This window comes from Squalius cephalus (assembly GCF_949319135.1).
Source record: "Squalius cephalus genome assembly, chromosome: 18".
NCBI classification, from domain to species: Eukaryota; Metazoa; Chordata; class Actinopteri; order Cypriniformes; family Leuciscidae; genus Squalius; species Squalius cephalus.
In genome coordinates this window covers 20,293,931-20,306,812 of record NC_137139.1, presented here as the reverse complement: position 1 = coordinate 20,306,812, position 12,882 = coordinate 20,293,931, and the positions used below count along the sequence as shown (strand labels likewise).

General features: G+C 39.6%; 1 protein-coding gene across 2 annotated transcripts in view; it reads right to left on the bottom strand.

Annotated features, from left to right (window-relative positions):
- rerea (arginine-glutamic acid dipeptide (RE) repeats a) overlaps positions 1-12,882 on the bottom strand; it is a 158,797-nt gene that overhangs the window by 75,675 nt on the left and 70,240 nt on the right. For both annotated transcript variants that reach the window (XM_079848814.1, XM_079848815.1), the window contains exon 4: positions 4,030-4,501. In XM_079848814.1, coding sequence (XP_079704940.1) covers positions 4,030-4,357 — 328 coding nt within the window. In that variant the 5' untranslated portion in view covers positions 4,358-4,501. The remainder of the gene's footprint in view (positions 1-4,029; positions 4,502-12,882) is intronic.

Here is a 12,882-nt window from a genome sequence, read left to right as displayed (position 1 = left end):
CAGAAGAGCAACAGGGAGATGAAGACTGCTGCTTGATGACTCACTCAGGTGGTCAAATGCTGTTAGTCTCACCTCGCTGAATAATACATGACTCTAAGCCAAGAGAGAGCCTGGTTTCTCCCCCTGACAACAAACAGAGAAGTTTGTTTCAGCAATGGCCCGAATGCTCTTTGCGAAGGTGGTGCATGTCCATTTTCACCCCACCATGTCAAGTCTGTTGAATTCATTTTTGACTCTGTTCCAAGGAAAGATCGGAAGCTTTGTTCGCCTGTTAGTGTTTCTATAATCTCTCTACTGGATCCACTGACAAACATGAAACTTACACCGAGCTGCTAATCAGGCAAAATTGCGAGCAGACAAATAACCAGTCTTGAAATGACATTAGCGAGCTGACAAGGAACCACTCAGCTCTGTATGGAGGTGAGGACGATGTGCTCAAGCTCCCGGTGGAGATTTCAACCTTACGGAAAAGACTGCAGGCTTTGGGTGGCTCCATAATTAGGTGACAGCTGTCCAGACACCCACAGGCAGCCAGAAGAGAGAGAAATAGAGGCCATCTTCAGGGACGTACTCATCCCTACTCAGCCTTTTGTAAATTCAGCATCTAGACCTCCACCTCAATCATAACCCCAACAATAAGCTCTGTTCCAAAACCTAGTAAGCCGTCTACTGTCTTCGATCCAATATTTATTAACTTATCAGCTCAGAACATGCCAAATTTCCTCAAAAATGCTGTAAACTATACAGAGAACCACACATCATTTTAATATTAAATGTTAAAATTAATTGTTTAATTAATTAATTATTTGTAGGCTACATATAAGGAAGTTTTTATAATAAAGTTATAATAAATTTAATGATAATGTTTCTTCTAGTTTTTGAATATAAACATTTAAATGGTGGCTCTCATAAAATGGATTTATTCAAACATACATTTATTTTAAAGAACAGGTTAAGTAAAAATACAATGAATATGCAATAGCCTATAAGTGCATATATTTAGCAAAAAAATCTCCTCTCGAAGTAACTAGCTGACTAACGAGTTTTCGGACATTGAATGGCTTTTCTGAGGTAAATGTGACATTATTTACAAGCTGTTTTATTGACTCTTTCCTGCAGTTGAAACACTGAGCAATTACATGTGACATGATAGATTCGTTGTAGTATCAAGTTGTAGTATCTTTCAACATACCTTCATGTTTATTTCGTGTTGTAACTAGTAAAGCGGAAGATATGATCGGTTCACAAGCACTCTGCTTGAACTGAGGCACAACAACCAACTGTCAGGCCACAGAGCACCAAACAAGATTGCGACAGCTCGAGAGACGTCTAAGGTCTCACTCCGGTCTATGGGAAAGTGGCCCATTTTTTATTCTTGTGAGGTTTGTGCTTGCAATTTCACCCAGAACCCCTCCCTGCCACTTTGATTTACATAAATGACATATTTATTCAAAACGGTGTATTCTGCTGAAAAGCAACTGGTTTGCAGGTATAAAACACTCACTAGGTAGGCAGCCCACTAGGTTTTGGATGAGAGGTATAATGAGCACAATAAAGCCCACCCCAACCCTCAGCCGAGCCCACAGTGGATATTCACCTCTCTTTATTGTCAGCATTCTCATCACACGGGTGGGAGTGGTACTCATCCAGCCAATCCCACTTGATGAGCTCTCCATTTTAAAAGCCAAATGGCAGCCAGGGAGACAAATTGCCGTCACAGTACAAGGACATTGGTGTGACTGCAGGTTGTAAAGACGGACTGCAGACAGCCACGGCCAGCTCGCAGAGGCCTGAGTATTGATCTCATGTGTGTATAATCTCCCGGCTGGATCCATAAGCTGCCTCTGTGTAGCGAATATCCGCAAAGCTACAGGGAGCCTGGACACGAGAACGCCACTCAAAGGCCTGATCGATTCAGATGCTTTACTCTTCCTTCCATCCGAGTGGCCCTGTCTGCAATACAAATGCCTCTCCATCTCTCTCTCCCCATCTGTATCACACTCCACACTCACTCCTTTTCTCCTTCGTTCCATCCTTCCTCACTCAAGCACAATCCAGCTCTCCAACGACCAGACTACGTGCCTTATTTGCTTTTTTGCAGACATCCTAATAAATGCACACTAAGCTTGCTATAAAAACGTTAGTGGACAAAATGTATGAGGGAGATCTTCGTGTTGGCTTTCAATATTACTTCCTCTTATCTAGTGTCATACGTACACGGGGCTGACTCTCTCGAGCCACAAAAGCAATTATTGTCTTGTTTCAGTTCTCTCCCTTGATTACACTCTCTCTTTTTCCGTTGGCTTCTCGCCGTTTTTAATACCCACTCCAAGGGTGGCCAGTTTTACATATTGTGTGTCACTAGACAAATATAAAAGGATTTAACATTTAGTAGGGTTTAATCCAGCACAGGCTTTGTGTCTATTTAAGCCGCTCGAATCAAATCTGATTGCAATAAGGCTGCAGAAACTGACCGCAAACCGAAGGCATGCACATACAGCAAGGCCTGCACAAATAATCGAAATAAACCGCAAAATGTTTACACATTAAATATGTGTGTTGTGTGCCTTTTATAGGCAAGCAGTTCATGAACTAGTTTCAGAGCAATGCGGTTCACAGATTTTTATTTTACAGTGAAATATTTAATAGTAATATTTGTTATTTTTTATATTTATATTTAAAAATGTTATTTATATTTTACATTAATAATAATAAATAGTTGTAAATATCAATATATTTATGTATATTCACAAATTTGTCCAAACTGTACGGCCCTACAAACAAGCACAAAAACATCATTTTAAAAATTTTGATGGAGAATTTTTTTTGATAAATAATTAAAAATAAAAACATGCAGTTATCCAAAACACAATGATGTCACTAAAGCATTAACAGATCAGCTAGCTATAAATGAAAGGTTTGCAGTATAAACAGCATAATGCAACAACTTAATCCTTGGATCCCTAAAACAACAAACAGCATCTATGGTAGTGCAATTAAAATCTCTTTTTTTTTTTTTTTTTTTTAAATAGCTGCACCTTAAAAAGCACCTTAGTTATCTTCAAAAACATGGTGACCATCCCATTCTATTCTCTCCTGCAGCAGTGACAAAATCAACTACCATGCCTCAGATGTGTGTGATTCAATTCAATCTTATCTAAAGCAGACTGGCGGTACTCTCCAAAACAGAGCAGGGAAGGGGTCTGCTGGGTTATTACTGACAGAGAGCTTCAGCAACTGTGTTTTCAAGGACCTTCAGCAGATAATGCCTCCAACCCGATTCCACTGGGGCAACAGCACGAGGAAGAGGAGGAGGAGGGGGCAACCATCACACCATTCCTCACCTTCCCCCTCCGAGCAAACATTTCTGCTCAGCAGAAGAGATGGAGTGGAGAGATGAGATTGGAAATTACACAAATGGCTATAATTTGAAGTCTTCGCATTAAATAACTAAGCATACTGCTTGACCTTTCCGTTGCTGCTAAATAAATGAAAGACACAGCGAGGATGATTTAGAACTATGGCAGCCGTGCTTTGCCCTCTGCCGGAGTGTTGACATTTCCCCCCAGTCTCATGTACAACCAATTTCTAAACAGCAGGTGAAAGAGAGGCCATGTTTACAGCGCAGGAAAAGGTTATTGCTCTGGTCTAGGCTCAATCTCAGCGCCTAATAAAGACCTAATGTGGACCGTTACGCTTTTTCTGCCACTCACTGAAAAATACAAATAAAAACAAGAATCTTGTGTGCTTTGGAAGGCTAAGTACGAAAAATAAGACAGTTTCAAATATCATCGCTGTGATTTCTTCTGCATTTTCATCAAGCAGCAGTGAATGTATTTAGTCAAGCACAGCAGCCAATGTAAATGCATTTTTTTCATCCAAGTAGTGGATGATGTGACATGTTTATGCTACGCTGAAGCACCATTTTCAGCAACACATACAAAATATTGCCAAATACATTTTGCTGTCCAAACAGCATGGTTATTTAATGACAAACACATCTTCAACTTGAGTACAACCAGAACTCACCGCCAGGTCTGTAAACAATGTCATCCTCCGTAATGAAGGAAGTAATCTCGCCGTTCTCCATTCGCTCATAGCGCGACTTCTTTTTCGGCAGCTTCTTCTTATTTTTCTTGCTGCCCTCCTCGGCGTTGGCGGCCCCAGGCGTCTCATTGTCGTCATCCTCACTGTGTTCGCTCTCAGCATAGTTCTTAGCACCGCCCTCCAGCGTGCAACTTCGCCGAGGCCGTGAGCTCTCGCACTCTCGCATTTTGTCCCGCTTCTCGCGGTCTCTGTCCCGGTCCCGATCCCGCTCGCGCTCCCTCTCCTTGTCCTTCTCTTTGTCGGCAGTCATGATTCGCCACGTGCCTTCTTCTGTCCTCTCACGGCTGGGCCTCCGTGAAAGGTAGACTGTGAGCCTGGGCTTCAGTCTTCTGAATTTACCAATCAAATCCAGGGAAAATTTGGCCACACCAACAACCCCAGTGTTTCAGAAGAGCTGAAAGGAGGAAAAAAAAAATGACATTGTTAGAGTAGTTAATGTGACACTTTTTTTGTTCTATTTATTAAAAAATGTATTTAAAAAAAAGGCAATCAACACAATTACTTGAATACACCTCTTTGTAATGAATTTCGGGAATAAAATTCATAAAATTTTTTGAAGGGGCAAAAAAAAAATCAAATGCCACAGTGATAACTATTCTGTTCTCATAGTGAAGTTAAAAGCCTCATTTGAAAAAATATCATAGATAGGACCTGTGCAGACTCTCATGAGTCATCGAGTCTCTTAAAATATCAGATAATTTGACCTTTTTACGACAAGGCAAGGTTAGATGTAAAATGTAATTTGGCGCAATTTTGCTTGCTCAATATTCTTTTGAAAATAATGAAGATATGTATACTCATACATTAAAGCCATGTGAAAAAATACCACTTTTTACTTGATGGTTACAATATTAAACGTGCTCTAAATGTGCTTTTCATGTTCCCCTACACACAGTGAGATATTTGTAAAACCAAGGGCCTGTTGATACTCATGCAATCGGTTTAATCAATCACAGCCGGCGAGCAGCGCTGTGACGTCGCACACCAAAAGGAACATCAATCGCCGTCTCTTCCACAGCAGCAGCGCATGTCCTCAGGAGAGCTCTGAGCAAAGCTATATCAAAAAAGCACAAACTTCAAGCTCCCTGCTCTATTCCCCAGCTCATTTCTGCCTGGCGATGAAAAGCGCCACTATGTTTCCCTGCACAGTGGCCTAAACAGGATTCCCCACTGCATTATCAAACAGGCTCAGCTGCACGTTTTACAGGATATTAGGCTTATATAGACGTTTGCACAACTAGCCAGCTAAGGCTATCGAGAATAGAATTTCTTACAAGTAATACATTAGACTGGAATAAGACCTAGTGCTCCCTCCAGGCCACAGTGTTTGTTGGTTGTTGGTTGTGCATGCTGGTCAGGCAACTACAGCCTGGCCAGAGGCGGCCCTACCTCAGCTAGCACAGCGATCACCCGTGGAAATCAGAACAGACAGGCATGGAGAAGAAACCTGGCAAGAGACTCAGACAGAAAACAGCTTTGGATCAAATCCTGTTTTTACAACGCTCGCTGCTACTTGCCTCTTTTAAGTCAACATTCATGAAAATAAAGATCAATCTTCCATTGGCCGAAAAGTGAGAAGTGAAAAACAAAACAAGGCCGCTAATATGAGAGCATGAAATGGCTGCGTAACAATGAAGTGCACTTGAAAGAGTCCACGCCGCTTTCCCCCTCTTCAGTTAAACGGGAAACTAAAGATTACAGACTCTAGTGCAGCCAAACCTGACAACAGCGAGTGAATTTGGAAATGTGAGGAGCCTGCGGGAGGACAGCAGCAGGACAGAATTGGGCTGTTTGTCAGTGTGAGAGGTGTGTTTATAGAGCAGGTATAAAAATGAAGAGAAATGGCTTATGACAGGCACACTGGTGCAGTTGACAAGCAGCCCTGTCAATGACAGCCTGTCATCTTGAGTAGACGGCAACTGACGGGGCAGCTGCTCCCCTCATCAACCTCAAACACTACAGACTGATTACAGAGCTGCGCTGCCACGTCACGGCCCGATTAATCACCGCATGATGAGTTACCATGCTGACCGCCAGCCTGAACATACAAAAACACACACCTACCTACATAAACCACAAAATCAACTAGACAGTGGGTTGCTAAAATGTATTGTCAACTAAACGATCAGTGAAGAAGTCCTGCACAATTAGACCAGTTTTGAGTTCATCAGACATGTTTCTTAGGGGGCGTTTAAATAGGATACATTCTGGTGTTCAAATACAGCCAGCCAGAGAGCAAGATCATCAAAACACATCACATTTTTTCACAAAAAAAAAAAAAAAAAAAAAAACTATTGCATTATGGGCGCTTAAATACAATGAGATGTGACATGACGGCAAAAAACATGGAATTCATTTCCGGGAAGGTTTTACCGTGCAAACAGCTAAAACACAGGATGTAAGTACAGTAATTAATGCACCAATGCTAAAAAATTAAATAAATTAATAAAATCTAGACAGTCAGTCAATCTCAAATTGTTAGATAAGAAAATATAATGTACAGGTGCTGGTCATAAAATTAGAATATCATCATAAAGTTGATTTATTTCAAGAATTCAACTTAACAGGTGAAACTAATATATTATATAGACTCATTACATGCAAAGTGAGATATTTCAAGCCTTTATTTGTTATCATTTTGATGATAATGGCTTACAGCTTATGAAACTCACGAAATCAAAATCCCAGAAAATTATAATATTACATGAAATCACACAGTAATTACACAGTGATACCATGGTCATTGAACCAGGTTTTGGTTCTTTTGGCAGTGTGGGCAGGTGCAAATCCTGCTGGAAAATGAAGGAAGCATCTCCATAAAGCTTTTCTGCTGAAGGAAGCATGAAGTGCTCTGGAAATGTCCTGGTAGACGGCTGCGTTGAGTGGACAGCACAGTGGACCAACACCAGCCGATGACATGGCTCCCCAAACCAACACAGACTGTGGAAACTTCACACTGGACTTCAAGCATCTTGGATTGTGTGCCTCTCCATTCTTCCTCCAGACTCTGGGACCTTGGTTTCCAAATGAGATGCAAAATTTGCTCTCATCAGAAAAGAGGACTTTGTTCCACTGTGCTTTATTAAATCCAGAGTCAAATCAGCCGTCTACCAGGACATTTTCATGCTTCCTTCATTCTCCAGCAGGATTTGCACCTGCCCACACTGCCAAAAGAACCAAAACCTGGTTCAATGACCATGGTATTACTGTGTAATTACTGTGCGATTTCATGTAATATTCAAATTTTCTGGGATTTTGATTTTGTGGGTTTCATAAGCTGTAAGCCATAATCATCAAAATTCTAACAAATAAAGGCTTGAAATATCTCACTTTGCAAGTAATGAGTCTATATAATATATTAGTTTCACCTGTTAAGTTGAATTCTTGAAATAAATCAACTTTTTGATGATATTCTAATTTTATGACCAGCACCTGTATACTAGCTTTCAAACGTTATAAATAGCTGTACATACAATTAGAACTAACTGATTAAAAATGTAAACAAAAGTAAATAATAATAAAATATATAATACATTATCTAATAATTTCTTTTTTTTTTTTTTTTAAATCAAAAGAAAAAAAAAAAGAAATCATACAAGCACTACATTGTAAAAGTGTGTGGTTCTCGAATGCTTTGAACAAGCGAGTTTGAAGTCCAGCGAATAAGCCTTTATTTGGAGGCAGCACCTTATGATAGTATTTGGTTATTACAAATTTTTTCCAGAACAGTATAACAAGACAATTAATGTGTCATGACAACTAGGGATGCACAGATACTGATACCAGTATCTGTATCGGGCCGATACTGCGCACGTGTACTTGTATTCATTAAAATGCTCCGATACCAACAACCGATACCACGCAGCGTGTACAGTGTTTGTGTCCAGACAAAGAAACACCAACAGAGAGTATAATGGGGATAAAAGAGAAGGCTGTCTATGAAGTAAATGCACAGCACAGACGCGCGAGCTGGTCGAGCGCATCCCTTTTTCACAGATATCAGTGGAAAGTTTGTAGTTCAGTCGAATATGGAAATTAAAGTAAAACGAGGCATGTATTAACGTTAACAGATACGAGAGAGAGAGAGAGAGAGAGAGAGAGAGAGAGAGAGAGAGAGAGAGAGAGAGAGACACAGACTTCTGTTGAATGCTCTTGGTTGCTGATAGTTCACTCAGCACACATGCATCATTTGGATTAGAACTAAATCGTATAGGCTATGAAAGTAAAACATGAACTGCTTCTTGATTTATGTATAACAAGTGGTTCCCTACATTATTACAGGAAGGAGGTACAGTAAATCACAACATTTTCTGTGCGCAAACATCCGAAGCATGCACCCTGAAAGGTGGGCATCAGACACCGCGCAAATACTGAATTGAATTCTCTTTCACGTCTTGTGCTTGAACGGACGAATTCAGACTAAATTATGTAATAACGAACGTCATGGCAAGTATTCTAGTAAACATGGTCGAATATATCTTAAGTGAACGTAGACAGTTGACAAATAAAATGTGCAACAGTATATTGGATCCGTGCATTCGGTCTTAAAGGGGCAGCAGTCTAATAAACCTGCTGCTCTGTTTTAATGTTAACCAAACAAAGGACAAAATCACTCACTGCTATTGACTGAATAGGGCCTAACTTTTGTAACTTTATAAAGATCCATCTATATTTAATTTATACAGTTATGAATATGCAGTGTTATTTCACATTTGATTATTTTATTCGATTTCTGTACCTGAAAACTACTGTTAGACCTACCTGAAACCCCCCCAAAACACTGTTTATTTCATTTGAAGACTTACTTTGTTCTATTGTATTCATTTGTGCTATTTGTAATTTGATTACTTGTTATTTTATTACTGACTGCTTTCTTGTCTTTAATAATGTTTTAAATTTACATTAATTAGGCTAGTAGTTTTTGCAGTTGGAATAGAGAATTGTGATATTTCACTGGTATCTAAACATTTGAACCACTGACCCAATCCTTAGCACTGAGCCCTTCTGGAGCAGCTATAAATATGCGCTGTGCTATTAAATGATAGATAAAATATGATAGTAGCAGAAGCTCATGCAATACATTTTAGTAGGCTTAAATAAGAATGAAAATAACTGAAGGAAATATATAGCTGCTAATCAAATTAAGCCAACTAATATGATTCATGTTCTTTTGGTTTCTCTACCCATATATTTAAAAATTACTAACGCAGTGAAAATACAGGTATCGGTAAGTACCAAAAAAGAAAGTATCAGTATCGGACTCGTTCTGGAAAAAGTGGTATTGGTGCATCCCTAATAAAAAACCTTCCTGCATCTCGACTCCATTAGACGAGCATTGCACAACCTTGTGCCGTATGATTAATAAATTACTACTGCAGAAAAGTCAGCGATCCACACCTTCTCACATGTAAAGAGTGTGTTATTTATACCAACAGGAGCATTAGCAACCAGTGATAGGCAGCGGCTGCAGTGAGGTTTACAACACTGACCAGCAACAATGCATCAGTTCATGTGGCGTCTGAATGGTGACCAGGACCAATTAAGCAATGGCGAGTACTCCCCTCAACACTACCCACAGATGAATAACGCGCTGTGGGGCAGGTGAGGCTTGAAGCCATTACACATCAATCACCAGAGCAGGACCTTTTGAAAGATACCAGCTGTCTTAATGGAAAAGGGAGGGAGAGAGGCAGGGAGGGAGAAAAATCAGCCATTTGTGAAAGCCGGTATAAAAAAAAAGCTTCAGGGGTCTCAGCCAACAGCACCTATTTTACCATTTCCATTACTGCAATGAAGTCAAGGGGTGTGAGCCAGGAGGTTTTAAATAAAAATACATTTCTCCTTCAGAGCAGCGGATAAATTAGACCTTCTCACCCCTCCAACCACACAGTTGCTCTGCCACTATTAACACATCACCTCACAATGGGCACACAGCAGGGCTCTATTACAAAACACACTCCTTTTTCAACATTACTCTTTCATGCTGCATGTTTTATTCATCCTAAATCACTCTCCTATTACGCCAATAGGCCGACGCATTCATCTCTGTGATTTGAGGCAAAAGCCAATAAAGGGTCAGGCAACACAAATGCTATTTCCCCAAGACACCCGTATTGCCAGGTGCTTCATTTTAGGGCTGTAACGAACAATTATTTTGATAATCGATATTGTTTTCTGATCAGTCGATTAACCCTTTAGTTAACCTACCAATAAATAACCGTAAACTGCCATTAATCTTTCCATGTTTTATTTAAACATGTTTTCATAAAATTCTAATAAAATAAAAAAATACCAATGTAAAAACAAAGTGGCAAGAATTAAAAAGCCATCTATCAGTAATACAAATGACCATGAAGGCAGCATACAATGTCACTGTTTGAGATTGACAGCAAGGTGAGTCTTCATTCAGCAGATTAAAGTATCAGCTTGAATACATCTGTATGAAGGAACAGCTGAAGAGTAAGACACAACCATATTTAGTGACAGTATTAAATGGCGATGTCCATAACACCAGGAAATGTTATCACAATTGACAGCGTTATTAAACAAATGAGTCCAATCGAGCTGCGAGTTTATCCATCAGTTATTTTAAGCAACCAAAAAGGACTTTTAATGATTTGTTACAGAGTGCATAGAGTATGTTTGAGCTACGCGCCTAAATAATTTCTCAGTCTCCGCGAGTAAACTAAACCCTTCAGTGTGGCTCTAACATTATATGACGTGGGAGACAACTAGTTGTCCAGTGCGGTTCCATTCATTCAGCGCGGGTTTGTCAAAAATGCGGTTGTGAGTCTTGAAAACGTGCAAGGGCCAGTACGGTTATAAAATGCGGTTATCACGCTTGTAAAAAACAAAATGCTGCATGAACACAAACATATTAAGCGGCGCTGCCATACTAACCATTAGGATTTGGTCTAGTTTTGTGTGACTGGATTAGGGATGAACGTAAAAAGTGTGATGCTTTGACGCATTCCACACAAATCATTGCATCGTTCCAACCATAATTCATTTGCAAATTTAGTCGAAGACTGTTTATGATACATAAAGTCAATGAGCAGACAGCAGTGAGAGAGTGATTTGATTCACGCTTATAGGACATTTCTTGGGAGATCCCTGATCACTGGTTTCAAACAGTGTATTACAAAATGCAGACATTTGACTGGCGAGAATAGAGCTTTCCAGATGGAAGTTGTGAAATACACGTTTGATGTAATTGTTTTCGGCGCGCGAGATTAGCCTTGGAACATATCAAACAAAACATTATCTGCAATACGAGTAACTGAGATTTATCAGACAAATGTCTCGTTCGAAGCTCATCCAAGAGAGCTACTCTGATTTCAACAAAGCTGTTTTCAATCTATTTTGCCAGAGCAAAAAGCTCAAGAAATAAATAAAGACAGACATCTGAAGCAGAACTCAAAAAACAACAACAAAAAAACACAGAAATCCATTTGATAACTCTCCACCAGATTTTAGTTATTGTTGATGAAAGCATCACACTGACTCTGTATTGTGTGAAATTATGACTTGCAGCAGTTCAATTCTAATAGTTTCACATGATCACACAGAACAAGCATGTATAATCAGTACTGAAATGCCTGACTCACACCATCGGCCTGCTCATCTTTATCTGATGGCACACATTTATTCTGAAACGGTTCCTGCTGGAAGAGATTGTCCTGACTAAAATTTAGCATACTCTAAATCTTAATGGCCACTACTGACTATTCCCAACAATTACTCAGTGCTCCTCAATAAATGTCTACTTTATTGATATGGACATGTAGTACGGTGGAGTACCCTCTCCACACAGGAACTGTTTTTACTGAGTTTTAAATTGTGTAGACAGGCTGATGGATCTTTAAGCATTACCACAGCCTGTTCCATTAAGTTAAATAATGAAAGAAAAGGCCTTCCTTTAAAGCATAACTCTATAAAGACTCATATTACACACAGCCTAACTCCTATGCATTCTGTTCCTTTTAAGTTGGAATAGGTGATTCTCTACAGAAACATTTTTTGTTATGCTGGTTGAAAGGCTCCTCATATCCTAATAGCAAGCACTATGTTAATCGCACTGTGTTTAAAAGCACTAAATTCACATACACTGTGCAGACAGAGCGAGAATGGGAGGCAAACAGTCGTTTACGTTCGTTATTGTAGTACTGTTACTCACTTCACTGTCCTGTAAAGTTTTCTCACCGGTGAATGACACATGATATAATCCAATTACATTGTCTCTGGTCATCTCGCTTCTGGTCTGTGTTCTTTGTGTTTTGGAGGAGTCATGGCTTTGGCGATTTGCAGGGAGGGTGGGATCGTATGCTTTCGTATGCTAAAGTTAACATTTCCCAGATCACCTATTGCACATTTAATGTAGCCTTCATGAACAAACAGACTTTTGTGACTTCTGAGATCTTGTTAGCAATATCAATATGCATATAAGGCTAATACATAATATATATGCTAATAAAGTAAACCCCAGAGACCTGATTTGATATGATAGCAATAACACTTTCAAATATGCACTTATACGTTTCAGGAAAATAAAATCCTCTTTAATGTTTATGTTACCTAATCAACATCTAGGCCTACCACTCTTCTTTAATATACTGTCGGATTAAGATCTCATGAGGGCATCTTATGCAAAACACTGGCTGGAAATTAATTTGGTCCATCTCTGTAGCATGTAACTACACACGTTGATGATTTATATACAGAAATCAAGGGGCTAATCTGAGCCCTGAGGAGTCAGTAAACCAGAGGCTGAAGGCT